Source organism: Aedes aegypti, chromosome 3 (genome assembly GCF_002204515.2).
Source record: "Aedes aegypti strain LVP_AGWG chromosome 3, AaegL5.0 Primary Assembly, whole genome shotgun sequence".
Taxonomy (NCBI): Eukaryota; Metazoa; Arthropoda; class Insecta; order Diptera; family Culicidae; genus Aedes; species Aedes aegypti.
In genome coordinates, this window is record NC_035109.1 from 69,796,629 (window position 1) to 69,821,287 (window position 24,659).

The 24,659-nt window shown below is 37.2% G+C and overlaps 3 protein-coding genes across 3 annotated transcripts in view; 1 reads left to right on the top strand and 2 right to left on the bottom strand.

Moving 5' to 3' along the window:
* The window catches only part of LOC5568784 (peroxiredoxin-5, mitochondrial), a 29,657-nt gene extending 15,772 nt beyond the window's left edge, over window positions 1-13,885 (top strand). Inside the window, exon 2 of the mRNA XM_001658099.2 lies at window positions 13,002-13,885. Within this exon, the coding sequence (XP_001658149.1) occupies window positions 13,002-13,460 (459 nt within the window). The 3' untranslated portion in view covers window positions 13,461-13,885. The remainder of the gene's footprint in view (window positions 1-13,001) is intronic.
* LOC110677731 lies at window positions 7,519-9,560 on the bottom strand. Its single transcript, XM_021848940.1, has 2 exons — window positions 8,891-9,560; window positions 7,519-8,824 (listed from the first exon to the last, which is right to left on the bottom strand). The coding sequence occupies exon 2, from the start codon at window positions 8,802-8,804 to the stop codon at window positions 7,695-7,697; it is 1,110 nt and encodes a 369-aa protein (XP_021704632.1). The 5' UTR covers window positions 8,805-8,824; window positions 8,891-9,560; the 3' UTR covers window positions 7,519-7,694.
* A 3,368-nt stretch (window positions 13,886-17,253) lies between the features above and the next one.
* Window positions 17,254-17,810, bottom strand: LOC5568785 (protein PET117 homolog, mitochondrial). Its single transcript, XM_001658100.2, has 2 exons — window positions 17,610-17,810; window positions 17,254-17,538 (listed from the first exon to the last, which is right to left on the bottom strand). The coding sequence occupies exons 1-2, from the start codon at window positions 17,699-17,701 to the stop codon at window positions 17,373-17,375; spliced, it is 258 nt and encodes an 85-aa protein (XP_001658150.2). The 5' UTR covers window positions 17,702-17,810; the 3' UTR covers window positions 17,254-17,372.
* Window positions 17,811-24,659: the final 6,849 nt, after the last annotated feature.

Genomic DNA, 24,659 nt, shown 5'->3' on the forward strand with positions numbered 1-24,659 from the left:
GAATCCAACGCTTAAAATGGTAGAAATCTACATTATTTGGAAGTGATCCATAACCGTGGTAAACAATCATTTCCTGGTCCATATTATGGATCACTAGTTAGAAGTGTTAATATTCGGTATTTAGAATCAACAATCAAGAAATTTTTTTTCCCAAAAATGAATTCATACTCAATCGAAGCGAACAAGCATATTTTATGCTATAACATTTGAATTTTACCATCTGTGGGAGCTTATGAACGCTGACGGCACTTCTTACAGAAAACGACCATATAATGATAGCTGTGTAGTACCAACTAAACATTTGTCAAATACACCGTTATTTAGCAGCTGAATGCTGTGCTTAACATTACAAATGGTAGAAGACAAATAGTTTAACATTGGAAAAATATGTTTCACGTCAATGTTTATGTTTTAATCGAGTTATCCGATGTTGAACGCCAATGTGATCCGTAACTGTGTGGGCATGGTATGCTTCACGAAGCTGCGAATACAAATACTTATATCGATCATGAAATTCATCATACTTAAGTTTGGTTTTCCTTCGAAAAAAAAGATCTTATCTTATGTTTTGCAAAGGTTAACCACCAGTGCATCCACGGATTATAATTGTGCCTTCGACGTGTCCAATAGTCCCATTTTAATTGAAACTCATCCATGTTTTCAACAGGTAAAACATGTATCCTGTGCCAGTAACTGCCAGATTTGGTAAGCACAGGGTGTCCATTCGAAATCAGTTTTCCAATTCCCGTATTTTTCCCGGATGCCTAAAAATTAAAGCCCCAATGACATCATGGGGCTGCGACTTCATATTTTGCAGACATTTTTTATTGAGTGATTAAATCACTCAATAAAAAATGTCTGCAAAATATGAAGTCGCAGAACCATGATGTCAACAAATTTTGTTGTTTTTTCGGCAGCTCTTTTCGCTTCTTATTAGGCGGTTTTCTAAAACCTATTGGCCTCCAAATTTGCATTGATTTAGCATATAAGCGCATCATAATACCGATTTTCAGAAGATTTGGTCGACAAACCTTAAACCCTTATAAAATACATGTTAAAATTCAATTTATGTCTGATGTGTTGTGAAAATTTCATGGACCGATTACACATTACTAAGATCTGAGCCTCCAAAGTTGACCATTTTGTATAGAAAATCGAAAAAGTTCCAAATGTTTTATCCAATACAAAGAATGTAAGAAGGGTAAAAAAAGGAAACTGTTTTTACCCTTCTTACAACCAGAACAAGGGTATAGAGATCGCTTTAAAAACTGACTTTTGATCCGAGGACCGCAGGGCCAAGTCTAATATACCAATCGATAGAGCACGACGAACTGAGCACATGTCCGTGTGTATGTATTCCCATAGAACGCTATTGAATTTCATTGCGGTCGGACTTTTCGTTTCAGAGTTATGATTCAAACAGTATCGTAAATAGCAATATTTTCAAGTGTCTGCATTTTGATCAATTTCTCAACCATTTTTGAACCGATTCAAGTTCTTTTATCGGCTAATGAAAGCTCTCATTCAATCATAAGTCTTCAAATTTTCAATGAAATCGAGTTACTAGTTACAGAGATATCAATGGAAGTATTTTGCAAGGTACTGGAAAAAATAATAAATTTATTCTGAAATATTCAACTTTTACATTTTGATCAATTTCTCAGCTATTTTTAATTCGATTTAAGCTCTTTTTTCATTGAATGAATGCTCTGACATCATTCATACTGCCATCGAACTATAAGTTTTTTTTAATTTGACAGCACATAAATCTTTAAAAAAAATCGCTGGCAAGATCATTTTAAAACATTTTTTTTTCATTTTTCGGTATTAGTTTACAGATTATTATATAAAACAGTGTAATAAAGTTTGATATTTGCCTCTTGACGTGAAGTTTCCAGAAATTTTCGCAAGCCGTTGAACTATTATAAAATATCAGATAGAACATAGTCGCAACGTATTAAAGTTTAGTTATTCTCCTACAAGATTCTAAATGAATGATGAATAATAATTGCTTCGAACCTATATGGAAATGTAAGAAAGGTTCAGTTTCACCATCGGTGGATTAAGTTAGGTTTTTATTTTTGTTTTCAAACGATAAATTTGGAGGCAGTATATATTATAAATAAGATATTTTGTTCATCAATAAACAATTTTATGCAGTTCAACTAAACTATCTAGTTTCTTGAAAAGAAAATATTTGTTATATTGAATATAATAATCTAGAATATAATTTTAATTCGGAGAGATTTTGTAATTTTATGCGAAAACATCTGCTCTGAGTATCTAAATTTACAACACAGTTCAACAAAACGGCAATGTTTTAATCTACCATGTTCTATAATACCTTCAAATGTATAGCCCATGACTGGTCGATATGTAACTTTAAAAAGGTTACATTATCTTTGTAAATATTCCATGTAAATAGTTTTTTGTTCATTATTATTCTTATTATTATTCGTATCATTATTCTAAATATTATTCTTATTATTGTTGTTATCATTATTATTTTCTTTATTGCTACGCTTATCATTATTATTATAATTACGGCTGCTCATGTGTTACCATGTCTGAGTCAAAATTGTTAAATTCCTGATACAACTTTCGCTCGTGATTTAAAATTTCAATGAAAAAAGGATCATTACATAAACAATTCAGGAAAATGTGTGTTTCATAATGTCAACTAGTTATTTTGTTCTTTTTGGCTAAATTAAAATAACTTGAAGAGTGAAAAATTGCCATTTTCTATATGGATCGGTTGAAAGCTTTGAAAAAACGGCTTTGAAAATTTTCAGCAATTTGTCACTTCATACAAATCATATAGAAACCAAAAAAAAACTACTAAATATTAAATGTTTCCCATTGGACGAAAAAAGCTATTGAGTAGTTTGAAAAAAGTCGAAATTTTTGCAATGTATTTAACTAACAATCGGCCGAAATGTCACTTTACACCCCTTTGCATTTGGGGCCCTCATATCTTCGAACTGAACATCTCATTCAAAACTGAAATTCAATACGTTGATTCTTGGAATCTCAAAACGTGCTGAATTTGGTATTAAGGGGCCCCCTTTATGAGATCTGACCCGGGCCCCCCGAGGCCCAAATCCGGCACTGGGCAGATTTTCGACCAAACCATCTGAAGCTTTACAATAAGAAGCACTTCAGCAGTAATGTTTAATGAATCTTTACAGATCTTCATTAAGAACCATTTTAGATCCCCGAACAACATTTTTCGAATCTAATTTTAATCAACTGCTAAAACTTTTATCTTCAATAGAATCAACTAAAATCTTACTAAAAATCCACTATTTACCTTTCCTAGGATTCTGGCAATGATCTCTTCGATCTTTAAAAAATAAATGTGCCAATGATGTTCAATAAGATGTCCTTTGAATCTATATTTTTAGCCAGAAATTTATGAACCATCTTACAAAAAAATGGTTACAATTGAAGGCGAATATCCCACCAGGATTTTGCTGGAAAACAAGTAAGCATCAACTATCTCTCTAACAACTCACTAAAAGTACTAAAAACTTTTTTCCCGGTGTGTTCTACAATTTCCCGGGTATTTCCCGTATTTTTCCCGGTCATTTTAAATTCCCGGGTTTTTCCCGCTTTTCCCGGATTTCCCGGATGGATGGACACCCTGGGTAAGCATACCCTAACTGTCAACGCATGGTGGTTCGTAAATGAACACACATGTGTATCTACGTTTCTCAGATGCTCTAACAATCCAGTTGACACGTATATACGGTCGATTCTGGAAGCCAAATTATGGAAATTGTCTACATTTAGGTGTACATTTACAATACACGACGCGAGACTGGACACAGGTGTATTACGCAGAATTCCTAAGTTTAATTTTGTAATTGAATGATAAAATACACAAGTTTTAAGAATTTTTACATATATTTTTAAATTCAGGAGACCCAAATTTAGCAGAAAGAGAAATTTTTGAACTAATGAAATGTTTAATGTTATTTCATAAAAATCGATTACATAAACTGAAGAAGATCAATGAAGTACTGATTTTGCCGAAATTAATTTAACAACGAGTTACAAAGGATAGCATATTAAAAAGTGGTTAAATAGTAATTAATTTGTCCCCGGATTACTGTAATGTTAATGGCGTTCGGATAGATCATTAAGCTAAAATCTACATATTACAAACATATAGTTTATTACAATTAAATAATTAAAAATAACACGTAACAAACAACATTAATATTGGGAATGACTTAACATAGTCCCTGAGTAATTGTGTTGTTCGAGTAGAGGTGCATATAATTCAGTATGATTATATCAGCATATATTAGCTATTTTCCCTTAAGTGCACCGCTTGTGTTACATTTGCACTATTAATGTCTTGATTAAAATGCATCAATTTTTCATGATATATCAAACATGCAATAAAAATAAGAGAAATGAATATCCAGCGGAGTTTCGTGAAAGGTGTAATTTTTCATCGTATATGAAGAGGTTTTTGGATGGAAGTCCTGGAGGGTCGGTAGAACCCAAATTACTCATGGGAATGTTGCAAATGCTTTGAATTCATAATGGATTTCTACTCCTGAAGTGAAAACATTCAATGATGTAGGGGAAGGGGTGGTAAAATTAACACCTTAAGGATATCATCTTGTTTCTAATCGTAAAACGATAAATTTGTATAGTTCTATCGCACAACATCAAGAATAGGGATGCTATCTAAAGCAGCGACACGAATTCAGACTGAAAAGGCTAAATTTTCACACATTTTTATCGCTAGTAAAAACAGATGAAAATGTTTATTTTACCTGCACTATGTTGGTAAAATGAACAGCTTTCGGTGATAAAATGGACATCATACAAAGTACGTGAGCAAAACAAATATTTTTGTAAATTTACATTGCATATGCGAAAATATATCTATAAATGATTATAAACCATTCAAAAAAATCTAAAGGTATCAGATTTGACACCATATCATAACGATATTCACCTTAGGGGCCGTCCATAAATGACGTAGCATTTTTTCACTGATTTTTTACACCCCCCTCCCCCATCGTAGCATTTCGTCACAAATGCTGATACTCCCCCCTGAAAAATACGTAGCATATCAAGCACCCCCCCCCCCCTTTATTTTTTAATTTGTTTTCCTTAGTGACTGGGTTGAAACAAAAAATTGGAATTGAGAAGTTCAATATAAAGTTTGATATTAATTACTGTAAATGTAAGAATAATCTAATCTAACAGTTCGATATACAGTAGCGCTCAAAATTAATTTGGAAAAGTTTCAAATAAACATTTTCATTGATTTTGGTTTCCAGGTTCATATAGGTTAAATTATATTTCTTTTGCTGTTCTTACCATGAAAAACAAGTTTACTATAGAAAATGTGAAAAAAAATTTTTGATTGGATTGATGAAGCTTGTTTCTGTCGAGTTAGGGTCTAATATATTTAATAATATATTTAACAAACATTTTGTTATATTAGAGGATTGTTTTTTTAATTATTCGTTGTTAGGAAATAGATTTCAATGAAGATGATAAAGAAAATATATTAATTCAAAATGAATCATCGTTAATATTATCCAATTTCAAATCATATTTAGCAAACAGTGGCCAGATACATAAAAGATTACACTTGAAATATTTGGAATGTTTAGAAAATGTTAGCGATTATTATACAAATACAATAATCTCTATTAATATTTCAGTTGAATTTCATTATTGTTTCCATACTGAAATAATCTTACACAACCTATAATGAAAAAGTTGAATAATAAAAATTCTTCAAATTACCGAGTTATTAAGAAAATTGAATGATAGGGCAATTTTTATAACACTGGAATCTATTCCATCAAGAGCATTGATATATTGATATATTGATTGGGTGGAGATTTCCTGCAACATTGAATGCATAATTCACGGAATAATTTTTCTGTTTTAAATGTTATATTTGCCAAGAAGAGCATATTTTATTTTGTTGGAGAAATAATGCTCCAACAGAAAATATGGATAAAACTAAAACGCCTGAATTTATGTCATGTTAACAAATGGCAAAAAAATGTACTCCAAGTAGTTAGAGTATTGATTTTAAATCAATTTATTAAACTTTTTTGTTTATTTATAAATTTATTAATTTAGACACGAATATAATATAATATTCACATAATTATTCAAAGCTTAAAAACATCTGTTTGATTGCATTTATCTAAAGTTTCATAGATATTTTTTCAATCTTGTCATATGAATGTTTTGAAGCTTGATCATAATTTTATAACCCAAGTTTATTAGTAAAAAATTAAAGAAGTTTGAAAAAAAAAAAATTCTATGCAATTTTTTTCAGCGCCTTTCTTTTAACGAACTTGATTCAAAATGCTACGTCCACTAGCTAGGACCCCTCCCTCCCCCTCGTCACACTTTGTCACAAATACGTGAAGACCCCCCTCCCCCCTAAAAAGCTACGTCATTTATGGACGACCCCTTACTGAAAAACCTTAACCCTCTGATACCCAGGTCCGCCTTTAGACGGGGCACACTTTGGAATTTTGTGTATTTTTTCATAGCTTGGAAATCAAAATGTTTTTTTTTTGTCTTAAATCTGGACTCATTACACGCATATAAGAAAAGTTTTTTATGACTTTTGAAACTCTTTAGTTGTTTTGAAAATTGTTTAAAAGAATTGTATTCTTATACTTGTTTTTTAATTATGAATATATCCAATGCCTAGCCCGAGAGCGCATTGTTTTTTAGGTATAGGAATAGCACACTACACTAGCCAGCAACTGCGCTGGCTGAGGTATCTATTGTGTGGGCTTCCTATTCTTATATAACCTACAAATGCATAATGAACCCCTCTAACGTGTAATTAAAAAAATTGTACCTTTAATATTTTTCTACTATCAACCTATCATAGAAGACGAGCTTGATGGTGTTAAAATAATTTCAAACCTGTTTTTTTCTTTAGTTATGCGGAAAATAAAAATATTTCCAGAAAAATATTAAAAATTTAATATTTTTAAAAGTACCGTAAAAACTTGTATTTTTGTTGCCAAAAATCAGTAACTAGAAGAGTCTTCAAGAAAAAATGAAAAATGTTCAAGAATAAAAATCTAAAACCAAAAATTCATAGATTTGCGAATAAAAATAAAACATTGTCCAAAACGTGTTTAGAACGATTTTAGATAACTAAAATGATATTTAGATCGAAAATAAACATTTGGGTATTAGAGGGTTAAAACCTTCGAGCTTAAAACTACGGTAGCTCTAACAAACATCTAAAATTACAGTCAGCAAACATCCTAGAAAGATTGCAGAAAACCCGTTATCGGAATAAGTTCGTCATGTTTTTTTTTTTAGCAAAGTGCTAAAATACGATCCTAACTTCGGATTTAATGGTTTTAAGTAACCTCTTCATAACGAAGTGTATCAAAATTTAGGGCCGGAAATAAAACATCTCTCATTTATCTACAAAGCGGTGCCATTTCGGTTGGATTCTTCCACCGGTAATGTTCGGATAGATCAGTTAACTAAAGTTTACATATTGCGAACATATAGTATAATTCAATAAAAAAAATTCAAAAATAAAAGAGCACATAATATACAACATAAATATTGGGAATAATTTGGCATAGTCCCTGAGTAATTGTACTGTTTGAGTAGAGGTGCATGTGATTAAATATGAGAAGCCGAATGGGGCATTTCGTTGTGGCCTTTTACTTGCCACGTCCCTTCTTACCCTTCTTCTTGCGCCGTGTTGTCCCGTCGCTGGCTTTACCACAGGATTGTTCCTCTTCTGCTGACTTGGGGGCGTCCTTCTCGGCCGGTGGCTCCTTCTTGGTCTTGGCTTCTGCCTGGGACCCTTTCGACGATGATCCATTGACCTGCTGGGAATGGCTATTCTTCGCCTCCTCCAGCCGCATGGTCTCATAGATGGCTCTCAGTATTTTGATTTCGCGATCTTTCTTTTCCAGAGCCTCTTTCATGGTGGTCATCTGCGCAGTGAGATGCTTGACCGTGGCGTCCGTGTTCTTTTGCGCTTTCTTTTCATATTCCTTCTTAGCTTCCCAGTGAGAGACACCTTTACTGATTCGAATTTTGGTGATTTGCCTCTCAGTCTGATATTTGGGGCACTCATGGCTAGAAATGGGATGGTCCCCGGATTGGCATTTATTGCAGAAAGGAGGGTTGGGGCAAACATTATCTTTGTTTGAGCCATGCGGACCGGAACACTTGCCGCACGTTGGTACTTTCTTTGGGCACGCCGGCTTGATGTGCCGGAACTCCCAGCAATTGAAGCACTGTTGCAGATTCGGGTAATAGGGGAATGTTCTCAATTGCAATTGTCCAATATTAACGGGTGTAAACGTTTTCACCGAACGGGAAAATGTAAGCACCAGCATAGTCGTTTTTTCCTTCTGGCCATCGTCGGTCAGCTTCATAATCCGGCGAACGTTAACAACGCCCTGTGACGCTAATTCCCGTTGTATTTCCTTCTCCGACAAATCGCAACAATCGGCCACATTGAGCGCACGCCGGACGTAGTTTCGGGTAGGATGCATGATGATTTCGACGGGTGTGCCATCGGATAATTTCTTCATTGCGAGCAGCTTCTCAACAGCATCTGGATTGTAGACATTAAGGCACAAACCCTTTTTCTCGTAAGTACACAAGAATTTGCCGGCGACCTTTTTGATTGACTTACAAATGGTCCTATGGTTTGTTAATGTCTTATCAAATGGCTTCATCAGCAAATATACTACATTTTCATTATCGTAAAGCATCGGAAGCAGCTTCATCGCTGTTTTCATCTTTCTCGACGCCATTGTTGGTCGGATTCGCTGTGCTGCAAATTAGTGGCAATTTGTTAGATCCTTAACGAGTTCAGTTTTATCATCTCCAAAGTACTTACCGTTGGAACACCGGAAGTAAATAATATCCACAATAGTATTATGTTTAGTATTTTAGCGATCCAATATAAATTCCGTCGAAATGGATGACGATTTTTCACCTCTTTACAAGACTGCTGCTATTTTCTACGCAATTAATAAATCCCTGTTCAATAATGCACTGTTGAGGCCATTTATCGAGTTTTCCCGTTGTAATCGTTGATATCTTACAAAAATCTATCGAACAAAAGAATCTTCACTCCGATTTTTGCGCAACAAGTGCCAAACAATACGAATTTTGTTTATGAATCAAAGTTTACAACTCCGTGGTTTGATGATGGTTTTTCACTGTTTTTCATGGCTGTAAAAAGGAAGAAAATTTGTGATTGCGATGTTTTCTTGTCCTTTTTCATTAAATGGAAGAAAACGTCGCAAACACACGTAGCTCCGTTTACAATGCTCTAAATTAGGGTAAGCTGCCCAATTTAAGTAACAAGTAACTATTTAGTGATGGTTAGTATTTTTTTTCATGATGGTCACTAAAAAGTCATGTTTTGCAATGAGAAGTCACTCAATTCACTTTTCTAGAGAAATGGACACTCAAATTACTAATCATGCAATCTTGTAATACAGAAATGATTAGGGGGAGATCCCCTAGTACCGGACAGCATCCAATACCGGGCATCTTTGGAAAATAAAATAATCTTTATCCAATCAACGGACAATTTTTGTAATTTTCCAACCCCTCTCCCCTCATGATAAGATGTTTTGTATGAAAATATCAAATAATTTGTATGATGCGTTAGAATTCTCAAATGCCCACTTCCCCCAGAAACCCTTATACGTAATGGACGTCCCCCAAGATGTTGTGTGAGCCTCCCCGGATAAAAAATACAATATGTACAAAAACAATATAACGTATTGTAACAGTACCATTTAATACAGGGCTGCCGAACGTACGGCCCGCGGGCCGCATCCGGCCCGCGACCTCATTTTATGCGGCCCGCGGAGGGATCGAAGATTCTTCTCATATTTGGCCCGTTGACTATTGTATCAATCCGATGTTAGAACATACCAAGACTATTTAACTTCCAATTTAGTTTGTACCTTATATTTTAGCTTGGTAATTATTTAAACTGCTTTCTTTTATTATTAATTCTTTGAAGATACTCAATTTTATGAATGATTCAAATTCTAAATCTCAAATTCTGGGTCGACAATGTATCAACCATGACTTCCGTTAACATTAATTGCAGCCTGAACAAATCTTATGGACAAAAGGCTAAATTCGGTTCTGTTATGCCCTATGGCGCCCGAGCCTGCCAAATAAACGAGATAAGTGAAAAAAAAGTCTAAATGTTATACATTATTTAACTGAATCATAGGCTTCTTGGAAATAAATTTTACCAACACCTGGGAGTAATTCACACAGAATCTCTCACAGGATTATAAAAAATACAGGCTTTCAACAAAATGTTGAACAGGATTTGTTAAAAATTCTGCAAACAACTTTTACGTATAATATTATGTATCCGGTAGAAATCAAGACCAACATTTATTTATAATTATTGTTTTCTCGGGCCCCGTGCGCCGCAGGTAATATGTGAATAGTGCGCTGTGTTCATAAAAATCGCAGGAATGCAGCGCCACACTAAAAAACTGATTTCAAAATGCGGTGAGTTGAGGCGCGTCGCGAGTCTCACTGGCGCGATCTGGTTTGGTGGCGGTGCGACAACATTGGCAAGATTTTCACTGAATTTTGTTCAGCGATCCATAGACTTCTCGACAGAATTTTCATCGCATTCAACACATAATTTTCAAAAATTCTGGGCAAAATTACAATATTACGCTATGTAATACTTTGCCAGAACCCTAAACAAATTTACAATACAATTTTGAATAGGTTTTAATAAATACTTTTTAGCATTCTCAAAGATTGCATTCTAAAATAACTATTGAGTGAGATTCTGAAGGAGTCCTAGGCATGATTCTTGTGAAATCCCGGACATTCTGCTAACAATACTAGGTCACATTCTAGCAGAATTCAGATTATGATTTTTATAAAATCCAGAGTATTCTCACAGGAACCAAAATTTCTGGGGTAGATTCATCAAAATATTCTGGACTAGATTGTTCTAACATTTTTGAAAGGACTTTCATAATATCCAGCAGAACGCTTTGCAGTAATAATCTTTTATTCGATTTCTTCAAATTAATTTTATTTCATTCTCTGATTTTTGTCAGATTTTATGAACTTTATTTACTAACTTTTGTCAGATTTCATGCAAATATTTGGGTGTTTATAAATGTGGCCCGCGACACAAAATTGTTTCTGCGATTTGGCCCGCGGTTCAAAAAGGTTGGGCAGGCCTGATTTAATATATTGGAAATACAATACAGTGCGGATTCGCTCGTTGGAGGTCCGCTACATGGAATGACTCGATGGTTGGATGTTCGCTGGTTGGAAAAAATTCCAACTAAAAAGCACTCGAATGTCAAGCTGACTAGTCACAAATTTCATAACGCCAAAAATGACTATTTCGGACACCCACCCACCCCCTCGTAACGCTTTTTATATGAGTTTTTAATAAATTTTGTATGAGCTGTAACACGCCAAGGACACCCACCCACCCCCTTCAGCGTTATGAAATTTGTGAATGAGCCCTAACGGGTCGGATTCGCTAGATGGAAGGCAGTCATGTTCCAACCAGCGAATCCTCGCTGTACAGTATATTGTAAAATGACAATACAATTACTGTACAATGTATTGTTTTGAACAGTTCACTGTATGGTATATGAGATTTTTGCAATATAATGTATGGGTGGTTAAGTATCGTAACAATACAAATATATAGATATTTTCTCATACATACATTTTGAAAACACAATACAAAAACAATTCAACGAACTGTATTTCAATTAGTGGTGAAAAGTATAGAGGTATAGAATTTGTATTTTGTATGGATTGTACCCCAACTTACCGGATATTCGAGCCAATAGTAGCAGAATAATTTTAACTCCTATTGAAGTAAAGATATGTATCATGGTTGCATTCGTCGTTACAGCTAATGTCAAGTGACTTCTACGAAACTACTTATTTTTACTTTTTGAATATTTTTCACCCAACATTTCTTGCTTTCTGAACTTATTTTGTTTACTTCTTTCAGCTAAGCTACACAAAAAAAGCAACAATTGTTTTACGCGAAAATAGGCATTTGACCAAAATTGTAAGGTATAAAACCAATAAAAAAAACTATAGTGTTCTGTTACAATATATTATATTGTTTTTGAATTATATATTAAAACAAGAATAATGTTGCTTCGACATATAATTACAATACATCCGTACAATAATGTATACAATGTATACATAACATCCGATAAATTTTAATTTGATTGTCTGAGTACGATGCAATAATTTTGAACTAGGTTACCAAAGTTGGTAATTTTGTATGGAAAATCGAAAAAGTTGCAAATTTTTTGTCCAATACTGTAGATTTCTAATATTATTTTAGAGATAATGTTTCACATATTTTGTTGTTCAGATAATTTACGGACTGACTGTATACTGTGTATACTGACAAAACTTTTAATCCGTTGAGTATTCGCTGAGCGGTGAGGGTTTTAGAATTTTTGTTTCCACTCAGGTTTATATGGCTTAATAGGAAAATTAATGACAAACAATTTACTATTAAAAAAAAAAACAAACAATCAACTGGAACTTTTTTCAAGTTATCTAAGCATCTTACTGTCTTTGGAAAAATCATTAAGCACATTCTTCGAAAAATATTTTTTTTTTGATTTTCATAAAACTGGGAGCTTGAATGAAAATAGCACAAAAAAGCAATTTGAAAAAGCGCCCTACTAAAGTCAAATGGATCAAAACTAGAGGGCATTTTATTTTGAACAAAACTAAATAAAACATCATCGTGAGAAGCAAATTAAAAAAAAAAATTGCATCTGCTGGTGATACAGCACAAACACATTCTACTTAGCACTTTTTACCTCCTTTGTAGACACTAAATAATTCATGCAGCGGGAAATTGCTTCTTTACCACCCCCGTCCGTTACTCCTACATATATGCAACAAGTGACAACATGTATTAATAATTCATTTCTTTCCACGTCCTGCAGGAAGGCGACAAAATCCCATCGATCGATCTATTCGAGGACTCCCCGGCCAACAAGGTCAACATGGCTGACCTGTGCGCTGGCAAGAAAGTGGTCCTGTTCGCCGTTCCCGGGGCGTTCACTCCTGGCTGTTCCAAGACACATCTGCCGGGGTACGTTGACCGGGCCGATGCCATCAAATCGTCCGGAGTGCAGGAAATCGTTTGCGTTTCGGTAAACGATCCATTCGTTATGTCCGCCTGGGGCAAGCAGCACAACACCGGCGGCAAGGTACGCATGTTGGCCGATCCGGCTGCCATTTTCACCAAGCAGCTCGAACTTGGCGCCGATCTGCCCCCGCTAGGTGGATTGCGCTCCAAACGATACTCGATGGTCCTGGAGGACGGCGTCATCAAGTCGCTGAACGTTGAACCCGATGGCACCGGTTTGTCCTGCTCGTTGGCCGACAAAATCAAAGTCTAAGGATTTGGCGCGATGGATCACATACCTAAAATAAATGAATCGAATTTATCGACCAAATGCGATTAATAATGTGTCATACCAATGCACCGTGTTAGAGCACAACCAGTTGAACAAAAAAAATCTGCATGTGATCCAGCACATTACTGCTGCACCAACTAAAATGTTGAATCTAGTGTCTCGATCGAGACAGACCTATTATATCTAAATGGATCTATTACTAATTAAACTAAAATTATCTTTCCAAAGCATTGGTGATTGAAACGTTAAAAAGCATAATAATTAATCGAAAATCATCTTCAAGGCATGCAACTTGAAGTTTTGCTAAAAACTACCTACCTAGGATATCTGAGAACTAAATTCGTTAAGTGTTACTTTTATAGGCCCCGATTTGGATAAAATAAATATTTGCTACAGTTAAAACAAAAGTCTCAAGTCCAGAATGTTTTCGTAATGACAATTTTCTTGACATTCCTGGGAATAGAGTATCTTCGCAGTTAGCAAGCAGACTTTGTATCAATGAAAACGTAATGCCAAGGACAAAAACAATCGTAAGAAAACACAAAGTTTTATTTAATTCCTTATTAGTTTCAGTTTAGCTCCTCAGTTAATAACTGTGGAACTGCTCATACGAACACTAAGCTAAGAAGCATGATCTGTCTCATTTGTTACGGAATGCTAGAAGGAAGAAAAAAGTTTCACTTCTAACATGACATTGATTTCTTATATCAAAGTGTTTTGTATCATGCAACACTATCATCCCACTTCGGTAAAACTGGTGAAACTAAATTAACCTACAGTGAGTTACGAACCAGCCTCGGGCTAAAAGTCTCTAAAGATAAAAAAAAAATAACCTACATTCAACCCTCCCTTACCCGATGTTCTGTATCTCGATTTCGAATTAAAGAACAATAGTAAAAGTTGGTGTTCATGGCTACCTCGATGGTCTCTTGGATCGTATTTGCACTGGTTTTGTGTTCTATAACTTTATGGTCCTTTCAATATCGAGTTATGGAGAGTTTACTATAACAAAGCCAAACATCGAATGTTCAAGTCTACTGATCTAGAGAACTTGATAACCGTTCACGTTGAAAATTTGATCATTGAGGTCGAAATACGCGTATCTGTCAAAGGATACAATCAGGTATCAGAAGGAAGTAAGTGTCTGGATGGGACTAGTGTAGGCTTACACTAATAAAAAGCTGGAAACATCTAAATATTTTTTCAATTATGAAGCACTATTCGAACAACACAAGTGTTTGAAAACCTGGTAGTAAGTTTTGAACAGGGTTTATTTAAGACAGGAATGTTGAAATATTTGAACAATCAGAGAAGGAAGTTATATGAATGGATTTCAAATATTAATTTCGCTCATTTTGAAAAAGGAGGACATTGTCAGCCCAAGGGAGGACGGCAGGACATATGGCCAAAAAGGAGGACATGTCCTCCCAAGGGATACCATCTGGTAAGCCTAGACTAGTGGGACTTAGTGGCTTGGACGAGGTGCCCAAGAGTTGCGGCCAACATGCGGTCGAGGCCGGGCAGGTGCGGCGCTGGCTGATCGGAAAGGACAAGCAAGAAGGAGATGGATTACGATGCGGTTGACTACGAGGAGGATGGTGCAGCTGACCAGGAGGAGTTCGGCAGCTAGGAGAAGGTCGGTACCAGAAGGAGCTTAGAGGACAGGAAGAGCTCGGTGGTTGTGTGATGAGGAAGAGTGTTGAAGAGCCGGTACATCACATACCTCTGCAGTGGAGATGTCTGATGTGAGAATTGTAGAGGTGAGAGAATTAGATTGTACATAAGTTGATATCCAGACATTGAATAAAAAAGAAGTGCGGACGTGGTAGCAATATCAGTCAGTAGCTATCTGCAGAAATGGACTACAGTTAAACCTCCATGAGTCGATGTTCCATTACTCGATATCGACTCATGGAACCATACTAAAAATCAAATTTAATGGTTACTATGATGGTCCCTTCAAGCAGCTTCCCATAGCGTTGCTGTTCCATGACTCGATATTTCCATGAGTCGATGGTCCCTTCAATATCGACTGATGGAGGGTTGACTGTAGCTTGTTTTCTTTGTGCTTAGAATAAGCTATCCTGGAGTTGTAATTGTCTTCATGTACTTCCAACACTCTAGACTTGTGTTCTTGAAAATTCGAGGTTTTTCTTTGTTTTAAACATTCTCATTCTTTTTTACGGCGGATCCAACTTTCGATCGAATGCTATTTGTTCAAATCCATGGACCACTTAATTTTGCAGACGTAAATGGGAATGCAAAACGGATCTCGATCATTCGAATGTAAACGAGAATAGGGGTGATAATCATCTTAACATTGTGTTAACCTTTTCTTTTCTATGAACAATGTTTTAAAAAAAGAAAAGACAATTTACACCGTCTTCAGCACATAGGCTGCACAGATTGAACGATCACTAACATTAAGCAACGGACAATGCGAAACACCCTGTAGCCCAGCGATGATTTTTTCGTTTGACGAAAAGTTTCCACCGACTGGGGCGGGAATCGAACCCACACTCCGTGTCACAATATGCCTAGAAGACTGACGCCGCTAACCACAAAGCCACGAATCCCACAAGCCCAATGTTGCAAATGGGTTAAACTATTCAACTTTAGTGAAAAAGTATCAGCATACTTTATGCATGTTAGGGCGTACAGTGATACTTTTTCAAGTCAATATAAACTATCAAGATTGATACTTGTTTTTAATTATGAATCGTGGTTTACGGCTAACCAGCCGAGTGGAAGTTTAACAACTACCGAAAGCTAAACATTACATATATTTTGCATTGGATTAAATGGACAAATTGATGTGAAGTTTGGCGAAAAAGTTACACGTCTTCTCAGTGAGAATCGAACTCACGACTCCCTGATCTCTTGTTAGGGCGCGTTACCACTACGCCATGAGAGGACCCATGAACGCAGAAGTTAACCTGAATTCGATTTCAGCTCAATAATCACGTGGTCCTCTTTCGGAAGAATTAGATGCCCATCCAAACACAACGCTTTCTATATATATCCAATGCCTAGCCCGAGAGCGCATTGTTTTTTATGTATGGAAATAGCACACTACACTAGCCAGCTTCACATCAATTTGTCTATTTAATCCAATTGCAAAATATATGTAATGTTTAGCTTTCGGTAGTTGTTAAACTTCCACTCGGCTGGTTAGCCGTAAACCACGATTCATAATTAAAAACAAGTATTTATCCAGCAACGGACTCATGTTCCGTAACCGGTCGTTTGAGAACGTCGCGACCCATTGGAAGCCCACACAATAGAAACCTCAGCCAGCGCAGTTGCTGGCTAGTGTAGTGTGTAGGAATAACAATAATAACAAAATCGGGCAATATTTCCGAATAGTCTATGCTTAATAACTTTTTTCATAAGCATCGTTTTGCTTTGCAGTCTTCGGCAATATTGTTCATCGTTGAAATACCTATCAAGATTTGTGTTCAGAATTTTTATAGAGGTCAATGGGCGACCTCTGGCGATTTTTCTTTGTAAAAGTAAGTTTTCCCATAGTAAATCTCATACAAATTTTTAACGGCTGGCGCTAAAATATAGTTTCTCCGATCGAGCTGAAATTTTGCACAGTTGTTTTGGAACCTAATTGCAATCCAAAAAGTGGATTGGAGCGAGAATCCAAATTTTGTCCCACACTACTACTTAGCCTTAAAACAGAGATCGTCTCTAAAGAAAAAAGCGGCTACCAGCCCTGGATTGAGAATCGCTTCGTGGGACTTTTGGAACCAAATCAATCGTAGAAGGGTTCAAAAACTTAAGTAATTCTCTTGTCATTCAATTAAAATAAACTGATTTACAATACAGCTAAGACTATAGTAACAATGAGGCATATATGCGCTAGCCTATAGCAATTCGGAAGCGCGGTTACGATTTGTGTTCCATGGCACGTGCCGCTTGGCTCTCTCTTTGCTCCAATTCCTGTTTCAACTGTTTAGTCAGTTCGATCTGCTGCTGAAGATTGTAGGTGTTTTCGATCTTGCGTTGCTGCTGCCGCTGGATGTCTCTTATCACTCCCTCGTGAAGTTTAGCTCTAAGGAAAACAGAATTCGCCGAATTGTTTATGCAATCATGTTTTTTTTTTTCAACACGGGCATATCTCACCTGTCGGAGGTCTGTTTGTAGTGTACGTATCCTATTATCCCGCCGGTACAGATGCAGGCCCCGATGAATACCACTTTAGACGTTGTGGACATTGTAATTCAAGGGAAATCTGATAACAAAATCGAGGAAATCCGCGCCGCTCTGGAGGATTTTGTGTGCCAAAGGAAAACACTTTACCCGCTCTACTGCCCCCTCCTGATGTACCGCACTGACTGACCAGCTGTCAACGGTAATCAAAACAAAAACCGAAAAAAAAACATCGAAAAGGGTCGACTACGTTTCGGTCGAAATCAAATTAAGGGTCTGTCTCAATTGTGTTATTAAAATTAGCCCGAACTTAAATTTGACACTTCGGAAATTAGTTCCCCTCAAATTATTGCAATTTTAGAGAAAACTTTCCATTTTACGGATCAATGGAAAGCTACCGCAGCTGTCACATCACTGATTTGCTCTGGTAAATCATCAGCAGGCTTCAATGATACCTTGGATACCGTCTTGATGATTGTTGTTTGTTGGAGTTTTTCATAGCGCTTTCTCTTTCAAGCATACTATGATTGAATTGTTTGCTTCAATGATAGAATGATTTCGAAGCCTGCAGTAGAACTTTGACAGCTGCGGTAGAACTCGGCGGCTACCGCAAAACGGAAAATTTTCTTAACAACCGTAATAATCAACGAACCGTCAAATTTGATTTTTGTCTGGTCCATTTCGCAATCGTTGCCTTTTCAGGAAATTTCAACCCCAAGTACAAGCAGGTTAATGTAGAAGGAGTTGAGTAGGCGACGAAAAACTTGTACATAGCAACCAAGTCTTGTTGATCAAGTTAACACAGACAATGTCATGTATGAGTATAAATAGAGGAGAGCTCAATAAAGTTATTCATTCGTTGTTTGACCATTGAACAGTTAACAAGTTGTTTCAATTCGATCTACGACATCTAAACCTACCAAGAGGTTATGTGCCTTTAAGAAACTGAAATTTGGATTTTCAATTCTGAAGAACTCTGAATTTAAAGATTGGTCGGAACTTTGGATCTGTTTTCAAGATGGACGCTAGCAAGGTCATGATGGAACATCTGAATAACGCCAATTATGAAGCTTGGAGATTCAGAATTGAAATGCTCCTGATTCGTGAAGGATTGTGGAAGCACATCTCGGAGGAGGTACCCAATCCGGTCACAAGCGAATGGAAGCAAGGGGACGATAAGGCCAGGGCGACTATTGCTCTTTTCGTCGAGGACAACCAATATCCTATTATCCGGGATTGCAAGACTTCGAGAGAAACTTGGGAAGTTCTGAAGAAGCATCACCAGAGTGTGTCTCTCACATCTCGGGTTACGTTATTGAAGCGGATTTGCCAGTTACAGTTCCGGGATGGTGACGATATGGAACAACATCTTCAAGAAATGGAACGGCTCTTCTCTCGCCTATCAAACGCTGGCCAGAAGCTAGATTCTCAGTTGATGGTCGCGATGGTATTGAGAAGTCTACCAGAATCATACGACACTCTCACGACGGCTCTTGAGAGTCGCTCAGATGATGAGTTAACTATGGATTTGGTGAAGAGCAAATTGATGGACGAATCCATGAAACGTAGACAATATCCGTCACGGGGAGAATCTTTATTGCGCGTCGAATGCTCGAAGAAGCAGATTCTTTGCCATAACTGTGGAAAACCTGGTCACGTCAAGAAAGACTGTCGACTGCAATCCTATCAAAAGGTAGATGAATCCCGCCGGAAGTTCAAACCTAAAGCAAGAACTGTGAAAGAAGAAGAAAGTTCAATGTTCTGTTTCACGGTACGTAACAAGCCAACTACGATGAACTCCTGGGTCATTGATTCTGGTGCAAGTACACACATGTGCGCAGAAAAACGTTTTTTCAAGCAATATAAGACATGCTCAGGGATAACCGTCACATTAGCCGATGGCAGTGAAGTTAGTGTTGCTGGAAAGGGCTCTGGAACACTGCAATGTACTGTAGACAACCGTGAAACGCAAGTAACAATCACCGATGTTCTCCACGTTCCGAAGTTGGACGCAAATCTGGTATCAGTCGGTAAGCTAACTGAGAAGAATGCAGAGGTGATTTTCACTGGAGAAACATGTAAAATTTTGAAACATGGACACGTTGCCGCCATTGCAGTGAAGAAGTCAGGCCTATATCAACTGGAAACATTGAACAACAGCAAATCGATAACCGCTATGTCAGTGAAGCATGCCGAAAATTGTATTCATAAATGGCATCGAATCCTAGGGCACCGAGACGAAGAAGCCATTCGTAAACTGGTACGTGATGATCTAGTAACTGGAATTCAGATTCAGAAATGTGAAGTTGACGCCGACTGCGAATGTTGCCTGGAGGGTAAGATGACGCGATTGCCTTTCCCAAAACAAGCTGGCCCCCAATCATCGAAAATGTTGGAACTCGTGCATACCGATTTGTGTGGTCCTATGAATACCGTCACACCAGGAGGCGCCCGATATTTTATGACGATTATAGACGATTTTACCCGATATTGCACTGTGTATTTTCTTCGAAAGAAATCGGAAGTGACAGAAAGGATGGAGGAATACATCCGGATGGTTGAAACACGTTTCGGAAAAACACCTGCTATCATTCGATCCGATTGCGGCGGAGAATATAAATCAAGCAACCTGGACAGATTGTACCGCCAAAAGGGAATCATTCCGCAATATACAGCAGCCTACAGTCCTCAGCAAAATGGAGTTGCGGAACGTAAGAATCGAAGTCTAGTCGAAATGGCGCGATGTATGCTCATCGATGCTGGTATGGATTATAAATACTGGGCAGAAGCTATCAACACCGCATCACACATCCAAAATTTGTTGCCAACTAGATCTACTGCAAGAACACCATATGAAGCCTGGTATAAGAAGAAGCCAGATTTGAAACATTTGCATATATTCGGGAGCAGTGCGTTCGTCCATATTCCTGACCAGAAGAGGACTAAGCTGGAGCCAAAAGGAATGAAGCTTACGTTTGTAGGATATTCCGACAATCAAAAAGCATACCGATTCGTGGATCTAGCAACCAACAAAGTCTATCACAGTAGAGATGTACGATTTGTGAATGAAGGAAAACCGTTGAAAATTTCTTCGAAGCCTTCCATCTTAGTGGAGTACGAATCAATTCTAGAGCCAAGTATTTCAAACGATCTGAGTATTGATGAAGGTAATCAAGAATTCGAAACGGAAGATGATCAATCAACGTCAGATGAATCTTATCTGGACTGTAGTCAAGGAATCGATACGGAAGATGAACTAGTAACCCTGCAAACACCACCTGAGAATATAAGACGTTCGGAGAGAAGCACGAAGGGAATACCACCCACACGTTATTGTGAAGTTGCTGATATGATAAAGAAGAATATCCCTGAACCACGCACAATCAAAGAAGCGCTAGCGAGTCCGGAAAGCGAACTTTGGAGAGCTGCGGTTGAGGAGGAGTTGCAGTCGCACAAAGAAAACTGCACTTGGAATATTGTACCCCTGCCACATGGACGTAAAACAATCGGCTGTAAATGGATTTTTAAAAGGAAGATAGATGAAACTGGCAAAGTTGTTCGTTATAAGGCAAGATTGGTGGCCCAAGGCTTTACGCAAAAATTTGGAACAGATTACGATGAAGTTTTTGCCCCCGTGGTGAAGCAAACTACGTTTAGAACTTTGCTGTCTGTGGCTCACCAAAGGAATATGCTAATCAAACACGTGGACGTGAAGACGGCTTACCTAAACGGAGAACTCCAGGAAACTGTTTATATGAAACTACCTCCTGGTTGTGATTATGGAGATCCAAGTCTGGTGTGTCATCTTCAGAAAGGACTATATGGATTGAAGCAAGCCGCAAATATTTGGAACAAGAAGCTCGATTCAGTTTTACGAAAACTTGGATTCAAGCCCTCTGAAAGTGATCCGTGTTTGTATTCGAAGCACAACGATGACGGTACGACGTCTTTCATTGCTGTATATGTGGACGACCTAATCATTGTTTGCAAGTCCGAGAAGGAGCATGAGGCCATTTTCAAGAATTTGAATAGTCACTTCAAAGTAACATCACTGGGAGATATAACACATTTTCTTGGCATCCATGTAATACGTTCGCAAGATGGTGTGTCATTGAATCAAAAGGCGTACATCCAAAAACTTTTGACAAAATTTGGACTACAAGATGCAAAATCTTCGAAGATTCCACTTGATCCCGGCTATATACAGTCAAAGGAGGAGAAAACAGAAAGATTACCAAACAATCATCAGTTCGCCAGCCTGATCGGAGGATTGCTGTACATAGCCGTGAATACCAGACCAGATATAGCTGTGGCAGTGTCTATCCTTGGACGAAAAACTAGTAACCCAAGTCAAGATGACTGGAATGAAGCAAAACGAGTACTTCGCTATCTCAAAGGAACCATCGATCATAGGCTAGTATTGGGCATCGATTCATCACAGCTAGAAGTATTTGTTGATGCTGATTGGGCAGGAGATTCCAAGGATCGCAAGTCAACATCTGGTTTCCTATTTCGTTATGCTGGAGGAATGATTGGATGGAATGCAAGAAAGCAAGATAATGTGACACTCAGTAGTACGGAAGCCGAATACGTAGCCATGGCAGATTGCTGTAAAGAACTCACCTGGATACTTCGTTTGTTCAATGATTTGAAGATCGTAACAACATTGCCGGTGAAAATCAATGAGGATAATCAAAGCTGTATCAAGCAATTAAGCGCACCGAACATCAACCGAAGATCCAAGCACATTGAGACAAAATATCATTTCATCCGACAACTCAAACAAGACGGAATTATCAATCCTCAATACTTGCCAACCGAAGACATGATAGCCGACATGATGACAAAACCATTATATGGAATTAAGCTCTCAAAATTTCGGGACCAAGCAAGAGTAATTTCGTCGAGGAGGAGTGTAGAAGGAGTTGAGTAGGCGACGAAAAACTTGTACATAGCAACCAAGTCTTGTTGATCAAGTTAACACAGACAATGTCATGTATGAGTATAAATAGAGGAGAGCTCAATAAAGTTATTCATTCGTTGTTTGACCATTGAACAGTTAACAAGTTGTTTCAATTCGATCTACGACATCTAAACCTACCAAGAGTTAACACAAAATATTGTCGCACCGCCACCAAACTGGACAGCGAACAACTCACCCTCGACTCGCCGCACTTCGAAATCATTTTTCAAGGGTGGCGCTGCATTCTTACGTTTTTTATGAACAAAGCGCAATTATCACATGTTATCTGCGACGCTCGAATAAAGATAAAAAATAATCAAGAAATGTGTTTGTCCTTTTTTTGCCTGAAACATCATCAAAAAAGTTATTTGAAGTAGAGTTTCTAATTTTTGCATTTACTTAAACTTATTTTCTGCTCTTCAAGTTTGTTTGTGGATGCGTAATGGACAGATACACACTTAAATTATATCACCGACCTCAGTAAAATTTTTCGCCGAGAACTCAACAGCTAAAAATTTGGTAATTTTCAATGCCGAATCTCGGTACTTATTTTACCGAGATTTAGGCAATCCAAATTGGGTCCTAAAATTTCCAATGAAATCTTGTTTTTATTTAATAACACGAAAGAGCATGTTACTGTAACTACTTTAGCCATTTTTCCCGCTCAAATAATGGCTATATCATGTTTAAACTTTAATTTAAAAATTTGGTCCATTAATGAACCTTGACACTTTTGATCATGTTTGACGTTCGCTTAGTCGACAAAAACACCACAGGGGTTTTAGTTCGACCACTGGGGTTGTTCCTATCTGACATTTCGTAAGGAACACGGAAAACAAAATATACCCAATATTTGCGTTTAAGCCAAAGGATGTGACAAAATCTAAGAAAATGTTTTTTGGGCTTAAACCAACGGAAAACATTAGAAAATTGAGTAAACATGTGTTTTTGGCCTAAACTTAAGCGTTTGGCACTAAAATTGTGACAGGGCTTTAGGACCCTATTGTTTGCCGAGATCTCGGCGAACGTTACCGAGATTCGGTGAACGTTTACCGAGATCTCGGTAAAAGTTTTACTGAGAATCGTCAAATTATTACCGAGATATCAGCTGTTGGGATCTCGGCGAATCCGTTTAGGGCGAAGATAAATCGAAGCCAAAGTTCAAATTTTAAAGAGCACGGATCTGGAGAACCAAACTTCCGTTTAAGCTGAAAACTTAATCGATTGGTCACTAGCTGGTGATGACCTTCGTAAACGAAAAAATAAGTGCTTTGAAGACACCAACAGATTCAATGCAATCCCGCACATTTATTCACAGTTTCGCACCTATGCACGTGTTCACTAATTTGACGTTTGAGCGGTGCCGAATTCACTCGTTGCCATGGTCACATAAATAACATGGCATCAATCAAAAGTCAGATAGTGAACTCGTGCATTGGTCCATACTAAACAAGTTTGAATAAACAATTTTATCGGCACTTCAAACATAACAGTTGGACTTTGTAGAGAAATTTAAATTTCCACAAATATCAGCTAATTTATACCTGAGACGGTCTTCTTTTTCTGCGATTGCTGAGTTTTTTCTTATTCTACTTAGTGTTTATATCAACCTTGTGCAAGCCGTTCAAGCTCTCACATGACCATCTCAGCAAAAAAAACTGTTTTGCTTGAATCACACCGAAGCATAAACGGCATTTTGAGTGAAATATCATACCAGCAAACGTAGCTGACATTATGAATAACTAGTCTTTTGTTTAGATTTATCAGAATGTTTGGAAAAACTGCTCCGATGACTGAGGTTTTTAATAATTGTTTATTTTGAATACAATACTTTTCACTTTTTCGGCCATAAAAACGACGGGCTGCATTTGACGTCTAGTGACAGCCGAATCTGGGCTGCATATGACGTTGATATTTTTCCTTCTTCGCGAGTCTCTCTCAGATTTATACTTATTTGATGCATTTGAAGTCACTGTTAGCCTCAAGTGTTCGGAATATTATTTAGACAAAACGGTAAACGCATTCCGTGGATTTTTCTTGCAGAGCACAGTATCACTGCT

Coding starts and splice junctions, on each gene's coding strand:
- LOC110677731 (XM_021848940.1), bottom strand. CDS start 8,804: ATGGCGTCGAGAAAGATGAAAACAGCGATGAAGCTGCTTCCGATGCTT.
- LOC5568785 (XM_001658100.2), bottom strand. CDS start 17,701: ATGTCCACAACGTCTAAAGTGGTATTCATCGGGGCCTGCATCTGTACC. Junction 17,539..17,609: donor TACAAACAGACCTCCGACAG/GTGAGATATGCC, acceptor TGTTTTCCTTAG/AGCTAAACTTCACGAGGGAG.